The sequence below is a fragment of the Lontra canadensis genome, unplaced genomic scaffold (genome assembly GCF_010015895.1).
Source record: "Lontra canadensis isolate GAN:19392208 unplaced genomic scaffold, GSC_riverotter_1.0 scaffold10, whole genome shotgun sequence".
NCBI classification, from domain to species: domain Eukaryota; kingdom Metazoa; phylum Chordata; class Mammalia; order Carnivora; family Mustelidae; genus Lontra; species Lontra canadensis.
In genome coordinates, this window is record NW_022631004.1 from 11,118,392 (window position 1) to 11,128,386 (window position 9,995).

The window sequence follows — 9,995 nt, forward strand, 5'->3', positions numbered from 1 at the left end:
AAGGCAAGCAGGCAGGTGGTCGGGGGAAGGCGATGTGACTCTAGAAGTCAAACCACTACTTGGATAAGAATTGCTTCCTTCGCACAAAAACGTTCAGAACTAAGAACAACAGTGTATCTTGGGGAGCGGTGCTAGAACTGAGGTAGTGTTGTAGGATGTAAACCCGATCTTCCCTGGTAAGGTCTGCTGGAGATTCCAGAGCATAAAGCTGATGATACAAAGAACTGGAGGAAAAGCTAACCAACAGTCCTTGGTTGCCCTGAATCTTTTTATTTAAACATGGCCCATGTTTCTAGACTCTAGATCTTTTTTTCAGGGAATTTACAATTACTTCCAGTTATATAGCCCCTGTCACTCACAGCAGATTTATGAAGAGCAGACCCGCAAGAGAGTATCAAGGGCTTTGGTGCTAAGGGCACAGGAATGGAGAAATCCTGTCGAGGGCACTGATAATGAGGAAAGTGGAAAGGGTAAGCAGCACACTAAGTGTTTATCTGCCCACCTCCCACACATGGGGAAGAATCACTGTTGACACAGTGGAAACCCAGGCCAGACTAAACTCAGGGAGAAACAGAAGTCCGCAGCCTTTCAAACCGGTCCTAAGATCAATATCTAAAAACGACACATTTAATCCCCAGCCATGCTGGCAATTTAACAAAATCGGGTTTGTTTTTGGTTTTTTTCTTAGCTCTCCTACTTTTCAGGGCCTCTGAGGTTTTTAATGTGGTCGTGGCACCCTACGGCTGCCCAAAGTACCCAAGCTCTGCTCTTTAAAATAAACATCCTCTCTTTCCTTCCTCATCTCTTCCCCAAAGAAATATTTTTCCAAAAATCAGGACAGAGATCTGATCATTTGGCTAATTCAAGATTATTAGGTATGGTGCTGAGTTTTTCAGAACATTTGTATTTTGAAGTAGAAAAAGACAAAGGAATGAGATATACATTTTGGGGAAAGAAATCTCTAGTCTTCTTTAAGCCTTTTGATACCTAGTACCAAGGAGGCTAGAAGTTATACTGAGATACTTACTCAGCCTAAGAGCATTACATAAGCCAACCTTCCCTTCTGTTTCTCTCACTTTTGCAAGTATCCATTAAGAGCACAAGGCACTTCAACATGTGGGTAATCACAGGTCACTCCCCTCCCCCAACCACATAAAACATTCCCAAACCTACCAAAAAAAAAAAAAAAAAAATCATTGTATGAGGATGTTCCACATGCGGGGACAATAAGCCAAAAAGCACGACTCACATTATTTCATCCAACTCTAGCCTTGGAAGCCAAGTTTTTCCTTTCTTTATTTTTATACAATTGCAGTCATTATATACACTATTTCTTTCATTTATTATGATGAACTTTTTTATGGTTTTTGAAACTGTTTTTCTTCATCAGCCATGGTTGTTTGTTTTGTTTATGACAACTGCTAGCTGGCAAGTGTTCCTTCGGCCCTAATAAACTAGCAGTGGTGGAGGGAAGAGTGTCGAATTTTGAATGAATCAGAAAGACCTGAAAATACCTTCTCTTGCCCACCTAATGTTGCAGAGGTAGGAAAAGAATGAAATGGAAGATAATGGTCAGGGAAGCAAAATGATGAAAAAAATACTTTGTATCATCTGTATATTCTTAATATTTCAGATTGGAGTATATCTACCAACAGAAAAATCCCATCCAGAAACAAATCACGTAATTGTCCAGATATCTGCCTCAATTTATGTACTTTTACAACTTCTGTAAAAGCAACATATAGTAACTGTTATAACTTTTCATCATATGTTCATCAAATAATAAACAGCACAAAACCAATGCCCCAAATAATGCACTAAAAACAGTTGCTCAGAAAAAAAAAAAAAATCAGAATTGACTTCACATTTTAACTTTAAGAATACGGAATCTGCTAAATGATTTGAGTATGAAATCCTACTCATAATTCTATTACTTCATCTATTTCTAGTAATATGGTAGATGACAATGATGAAATTATCAAACACAAGCCAAAAGCCAATGACGGTTGGAAAAAAATTCACCATCCAAACTCCAGGTCCACTTGGTGGGTGTTGAGCTTGTAGAGAAGGAGGATTAGTGATCAAACAGAATGGAGCCCTGGGCAGACTCTGGAAGAGCAAGGACAATGGCAGGGACATTCTTGCCCCAGAGTATCCCAGCTGCAGCTGACCTCTGCAAAGGGCCTCAAAGTCTCTCCCCACCACCCACCCTTCACAGGTACAAATGCTTAGAAACGTACCTCTTACAGCTTTCAAAGCATTCTTCCTCCATCTAAATACTGTTCACATCTCTCTCCCTCCGGAAGAATTAGAGAACCACCCAGACTATGACAGGAACATACAGTAACTATATATAGCTGTGTATCTATCGTAGTAATCCTCATGGAATGAATGCATTATGTGCTGATTTTCCTCTTAGTCTTGACCTTCATTTCAATTTGTTTTCCCTGGTCTACTTTATTCAGAATACTTTCTACCTTCTGTGTGTGTCCTTACAAATGGATTTAAATCCTGTATACAATGAAATATACATATATATCCGCACCACCACATAGACTGGAACACTATGTCCAGATGTGTTAGAGTCCACTGAGCTTTTTTGCCACTCTCAGGCTTTTAAGAGTCAGCTGCAACCCCTGTCCAGACTTCTACTGTTGGATTTAGCAAACTGTGCTGTAATCATACACCAGTGCTTCTTAGGCAAACACGGTTCTTGAGGAGGTGTATATGCGTCGTAAATGTTTAAATGAAGAGAAATTTAGATGTAGAAATTATGAGGTGTGATGGTTAATTTTATATGTAAACTTGCCTGGGCTACAGGATGCCCAGATAGCTGGTAAGACATCTTTTTTTTCCAGCTGTGTCTGTGAGGGTGTCCCCAGAGGAGACAGAGTAAAGATGATAACTCTCATTAAAGCAAAGTGGGCATCATCCAATCTGTTCAATACCTGAAGAACAAAGAAGTAGGGGAGGGGCAAATGTGCTTTTTTTTGTTAGCTTGAGCCAGGACACCCATCTGCCCTCAGAGATCAGGGCTCCCGGTTCTCAGGCCTTTGGACTAGAACTGGGACTTAGGCCACCAGCTTCTTGATTCTCCAGCTTTTCGACAGCAGATCATGTGACTTTCTGGTCCCTATACGTGTGTTAGTCAATTCCTATAATAAATCTCATATATATATATATATATATATATATATATATATATAAAATCCAATTTGTTCTGTTTCTCTGGAGAAGCCTAATACACAAGTCAAAATGCTTTATTTAAATTTTTATAGTTAATATTGTTAACTAATTAATTTCAAATCTTCAGAACACTTATTAAGATGTGTTTATGTGGCTTACAACTTCAGTTATCAGACTCCTATGAATCACCACTCAGATAAACCTGGAGGAAAAGTCAGTACTTCTCCTCCATTCCTATCCTCCAAATGAGTATACTAACACAGCCTAAAAAAAAAAACTTTACTTGGAAATAAGTTTTTGTTATCATTGGCTCAAGTGAAAACACATTTGCAGTATGAAGAAACATTTTTAAAAAAAGACTTTCATTCTGGTTTTTTAAAATATCAATTTTATTAAATCTCAATCCCCAAGTATATGTCTTTTTAATAACCTGTGTGGAAAATAACCCATGTGCATAGAGCACCTCTCCTGCATTCACTGAAATACAACGGTTTTCTTAAGGAAAACCACTAGCATGATTTGAGTCATGAGCTGAACAAGGGGCTTTTGCGCAGATCCCTATTTTTTAAATTAAGGTAACTGTAGATTCATTCACATGCAGCTGTAAGAAATAATAGAGAAATCCTGTTGACCCTTTACCTAGTCTCCTCGAATGGTGACATCCTGCAAAACTATAGGACATCACAATCAGAGTATCAACACTGATATAGTCAAGACACAAAAAATGTCCATCAACCCAAGGATCTCTCATGTTTTAGCCCTTTTATAGTGACACCCACCCCGCCTCTCTATCCCCTCCTCAGCTTCTCGAAAGCCCTATATTTGTTCTCCATGTCTAGAATTTTAAGACTTTCTAAGGTAACATTTTTCAAGCCAGGAATTACATGGTGACTGAGGCAGCCAAAGAGTCAAAACTCTCGGCCAACAGGTGAAGAGGATTTTAGGTGTATTTGAATTTTAACAGCTGGGAGCCATTATGCTGAAAATAAAAGCACAGGAAACTAACTCCAGGGTGTTACTTTAAAGATTAAAATTGAAATCTCAGAATTTCAAGCTCAGGTTTGTTACAGCCTTTCAAGTTGATTAAGTTTAAAGTACAGAAGATAGTTTTCAAGAGCCATGTGAAAAACATAAAAAATATATAAGGCCAATGACAGGAAGTCTCCATAAAGGCACGTTAATATCAACAGCTAGCAACTGAATGGTCTTCTTAACACCACAGTTAGATGACTTACTTTACCACTGTCAGCATTTACTTTGGTAAAGAAAAAGAAAACCTATATTTAACACAACCACTAATAAGCAGCCTTGATTCTAAAGGCTACTAAAAGTCCGGGTAAACAGTAACCTGTTACATCATCAACAGGGTCACAGTCAGAAGCTGCACGAACTTTCTTTCCTGTAACTGTCCATGCATTTTTAGAAAAAGAAATCCTGAACACTTTTTACTTTCCCACGGATACATTTTCAGTAACGGTCAAGGTAGCACCTCTCAACAAAAGGAAGGTAGTTCCCCTTTCACTCTCTTTACCACTGTTAATTATGATGGACGCAAGCTGCTGCAAAGTGCTTCTATAAATTCGGGTTCCCCCCCACCACTACAATTTAATTTTCAGACTTTTTTAACAAAATAAATGACACAGGTTAAAGAAAAACCACAATTCCTTAAACCCATTAAAATATTTTTGGTCAGGGGCGCCTGGGTGGCTCAGTGGGTTAAAGCCTCTGCCTTCAGCTCAGGTCATGATCCCAGAGTCCTGGGATCGAGCCCCACATCGGGCTCTCTGCTAGGCGGGGAGCCTGCTTCCCTTCCTCTCTCTCTGCCTCTCTCTCTGCCTACTTGTGCTCTCTCTCTCTGTCAAATAAATAAACAAAATCTTTAAAAAAAAAATTTTTTTTTGGTCAAACAAACAGTATCAGATAGCCAAAAGAACAATAATAAAACCTGCGCTGGGCCAAATCACAAAGCATTCCTCTCTCCCTGTCTCCTCCATCACCTTAGAGACACCTTCCGTTATTTTATCAGAGTGCTGATCTTAGGACTGTCAGAGAGAATGAAAATTCTGGAAGGAGGTCAATTTTGTATCTGTAACAAAACATGCAAAGTTCAAAATGATGAGTGACTTCACAGACAAACCCATTAGCATCTCTTTTTGATAAGAGAGACAACTTCATCTAATCAATTGAACTTGATGACTTGCCTGGATACCTTAAACCAGTGGTTCTCAAAATGTAGCATCAGAATCACCCAAAGAGCTTGCCAAAACACCAACAGCTGGCTCCATCCCCAGAGTTCAATAGGTCTGTGGAAGGGTCCAAAATTTTGTATTTCTCAAAAGATCCCAAGTGATGCCAATGCTGCTGGTCTGGGGAGCATACATTTTGAAAACCACTACTCTAAAGCTAGAGACACCCAATTTTTGTAGAATTTTGCTTTAGAGGTCTTAAAACAGGGGTCTCTGGAAAAAATACCAAGGTTGGGAGATCCAACTATCTTATGCTTCAACTGCTAAATCGCTCTTTGAAATAATTCATCTCAAGTAAGTAGTTACCTAATCCAAAGAAATTCATTACTGAGCTGTGTATCTGCAGCTTAGAATTCCAGACCCCTTTTTCCCTAGTTCACAGAAATGATAACCAGGTGTACTCCAAAATGCCTACTGAACTCTGGGAGAGTAAAAGGCTTAGGCTCCCTTATACTTATACTTATGGTGGGGCTTCTCCCTGAGACGTGTAAGGGCTGCTTCATAGTGGTCTCTGGAAAAAGTCCGTTTGTTCTTATTCCCACATCAGCCACTTTACAACATGAAAAATCCCAATATGTTTAAATTCAACATATCCTGGCCTTAGCCTCAAAGTTTTCTAAAACTGTTCTATGTATGCCTCACAAGATTCTTGGCTATGAGGCGTGTGCTGGTGGGGATGAATGACATTTGTGGAGTGTCAAATGTCTTATTTTATCTGGTTTTCTACCCCTCCCCTCCATCAAACCATTTGCATATAAGCTATTAAGAGTAACAAAATCATCTCAGTATTAACTTGTAACTTAAAAAAAAAACAACTTTCCATTGTGTGTCAAGAGACTTTAGTAGTAATGTTAGGTGTTATTTTCCCATTAGTAATGAAATAAATGAATAAGGGAAGATGATGTTCAAAAGGTACAGGGAAGCTGAAAACCCCTCTCCAAAAAAATGGACAAATGACCATACAGAGAAATAAAAACAAGTATTCTCATTTAATAGCAAAATTGATTGAATTGTGCTAGTTGCTGAAGTAAAAATGCTAATAATATATATGGTCCTTGCCCTCATGGAGCTTTATTTACATCTTACCAGGAAGACTAACAGATAATTGCAAATGTGAAGAACATTATGAAGAAATTCAGATTGGTATGGGAAACAGAGACTAGCCTACATGGGGGGTGGGAAAGGAGGTATTAAGAGAGGCTCCTCAGCAAAGCTAAATTCTACCAAGCTTAAAGCTGAAGTATAAGTAAGAGTGAGCTAGGCAAAGAGGGAGGAGAAATGAGTTGCTAATGGAAGAAAAGAACATTCAGTGTTCGCATACGACTCAAACACACAAAACATGGAAAAGTGGGAAAGGAAGCTGGTAGGGTAGGCAGGACCAGAACATGCAGAGCTCTGTGTACAAGCCATGGGAAGCAGGAAGGTAACATGTTCATAACATCCATCTTAAAAGAACTCTCTCTACAGTGCAGATATTGGTCTAAAGAGGGTGATGGGTCAGGAGGCGTAAGAAGCAGTATTGCGAGGATGGCAATGGCAGGAGGGTGGGCAGAGGAAATACAGTGAATCCTAGCTGTCTGACATACAAGGCACTTAATTCACAGGTTACATCACTAATGAAGTAGGGTTAGAATCTTCCCTGTGTATCTCTTAATAAGTTACTACGGTAATAAAAAGTCATACACCAAAATAATCTTATTTGTACCTATTACTTATACACTACTTTTTTCTTCTCCCAAACTTTTCCATCTTGACTTCTGGCTAAAAAATCATCTATCTCTGAGTTGAGTTTTTGCTTTTTAATTTACATCACAACATGTATGAAAGGCAGAAAAGAATGTCTCCATTAGAATAAAGAGAATTCAACAAGTTGCTGGAAAAAAGCAAGTGCCTTCCTAGCCAAGATCAACTCTAACAAAATGTAACTTTTTCAATAAAAACCAACCAGTTATCGAGACATAAATCTAAGAAAAGGTCTATAAGAACTTTATGGAGGAAACTTAAAGAAAAAGTCCTAAATAAATTCAGAAAAAACACAATTAAGTCGATCCTTCCCAGAAGAAACCAATGAAATTCCAAAAAAATTTCCAGAGGATATTTCACAGAATTTGACAAGGTAATCTTAAAGAATAGAATACAGAAGTGCTACGGTGAGCACTGTGAATTGTGTAAGAGTGATGAATCACAGACCTGTACCCCTGAAACAAATAATACATTATATGTTCACTAAAAAAAAAATACAGAAATCATAAAAAAATAATGTTGAATGAATACAAGTATAGAAGGATGTTCCAGTATCAATACTTCTAAACATATTATTACATGTTGTCATGGATTCATACAAGTATGTATGTATACATACAAAATAGCAGTATGAAAACATGCATGGGAATGACATCAAATTCTACCCAAAAAATTCAGAATAGTTACTGAAGGGAAAAAAAACAGAACCAGAGAGGCATAAACTAGAGTTTCAGTTTTATTTGTAATTGTTTATGTCTTAAATTGACTATATACATAGATATTTATTATATTATTCCCTCATCTTTAAATTTTTGTAGGTCTTATAATATTCCATAAAAAAAAAATAAAAACAGAATGCCTTTATTTGAGAACCACATAAGCACATGATCTGGCACAGCAGTTTCCTAACACCAGCTCAACAGCTACTAGACACCATCTGAAGTATTTGTTAAAAACACAGACCATCAGCCTGTGCCAGAATAAAAATTTCTGGGAGGGGAGCCATGTGATTCTAATGCACAGCCTCATTTGGGAACCCTTGGTAACCACAATCTATTAATAAATCCATCAACAAAATGGGTTCCAATCTGACAATGAGATATTTCAGTGCTTAAGATTGCCTAATTACTTTCCACTTGATGCAATGGTCTAGAATGTGGACTCTAATTTGAGGGCAGAACCATACAAATTTTAATGTACATCCTTTACTATATATGACCAAAAGGTCATACAGGTAAAAATTATGAATATTCCATAAGGTAATAGCATCTACTGAGTCCACAATAATAATAATATAATAATAGCATCAATGAGTCCACAGCAGAACAAAATTTCTTCATACCCTCTGCAGGGAGCAAAATTCCACCAGAGGTGATAAAAAGATGCTCCCCTTAAAAATAAAGTGGTACAAGTCATTGGCAATTGCACTAAAGATGTATTTCCCTCAAGTATGTAGATGGCAACCCCATGTTTGTTTCTTTTCTGAATTTTCTTCCATTGTAATAAAATCACAGCTAAGTTTATCTAGAGAAATGCACAGAACCAATGAGAAACAAAAAATAAATTTAGAAAGAAAGCTGTTTATTTATAGTTAGAGGTGTTAGTACTGCTATGACAATTTTGCCCTGCTCCTAAGAAATAAAATTAACTACAGAGGACTGAGTTATTAGAATGTACAAAACCTTCAAGGGCTGACATATTTTCCCCTGATACTTAAAAATCACAACTAAAAATACAGAAAGAGATGATTTTTGTATTTTAAACAACACAAATCTGCTAAGCACATCAATATAAAAGGGCTCATGCATATGTGGACCATAAGCAATAGCACGGACCACCACAGGGGAAGGGAGGGAAAACTGAATGGGAAGAAATCTGAGAGGGAGACAAACCATGAGAGACTCGGGACTCCAGGAAACAAACTGAAGGTTACAGAGGGGAGGGGGATGGGAGGATGGGATAACCAGGTGATGGGTGTGACGGAGGGCACGTGTGGTAATGAGTGCTGGGTGTTACACGCAATTTATGAATCACTGAACACTACATTAAAAAATAATGCTGTATATTTGTTGGCTAACTGAACATAAACAAACAAAAAACCCACACTTACCAGGGCTTTCTACTCGCTTATAGTGGTAGGGATTGATGCACACCTCCTTCTGCTTGGAACCAAAAGGAAACTCACAGCATTCCAGTGGTTTTAGTTCATGGTGGCTCTGAAGATCGGGCCAGCGCCACACGCGGCAATAAATGACATGAGGCAGTCCCTTCCGGTGGGAAACTTGCAGCCTGCCATCCAGAGAGCGGGGAATAGTGACACAGTTACTTGGCTGCCCTGGGCAGCTCAAGGCCTTTTCCAGTTCCTCCATGGCACCTTTCTTTTTTTTCAGCTTTTTTACCAAAGCGTCAACAGCTTTCTCTGCCCATTTTTCTTCTTCATCACCCTGTTTCCACCCAAGGAGTCTCTTCACAGCTGGACTTGTGAAGGAAAATAAGCTTGTCACATTCATAATGACTGCACTAGTTATAGACTCCTTGTGTATGGTGAAATAAAGAAGTTTCCAAATGCAAAAGGACAACAGAAGAGATTTCACTTTATTTACATAGGGATTGGATTCTCTTTAGCTTCTTGGTTCTGAGGTCCCGAAAAGTAGAAACTACCATTCCTAGTGTTTCGGAAGTAATCCAAAGTCAGCACCTAGAGAAGAAAAAAGGGGAAAAAATGTTTAAAATAATCCCTACAGCAAAACTACCATTCATTAAATAACTTCTATGCCCCAGGTACTATTTTAAGTAATTTTCTGTACGATGATATTCTAT

The 9,995-nt window shown here is 38.3% G+C and overlaps 1 protein-coding gene across 1 annotated transcript in view; it reads right to left on the reverse strand.

The window, feature by feature from the left end:
- The window catches only part of SMAD1 (SMAD family member 1), a 44,261-nt gene extending 34,480 nt beyond the window's left edge, over window positions 1–9,781 (reverse strand). Inside the window, exon 1 of the mRNA XM_032855598.1 lies at window positions 9,286–9,781. Within this exon, the coding sequence (XP_032711489.1) occupies window positions 9,286–9,685 (400 nt within the window). The 5' untranslated portion in view covers window positions 9,686–9,781. The remainder of the gene's footprint in view (window positions 1–9,285) is intronic.
- Window positions 9,782–9,995: the final 214 nt, after the last annotated feature.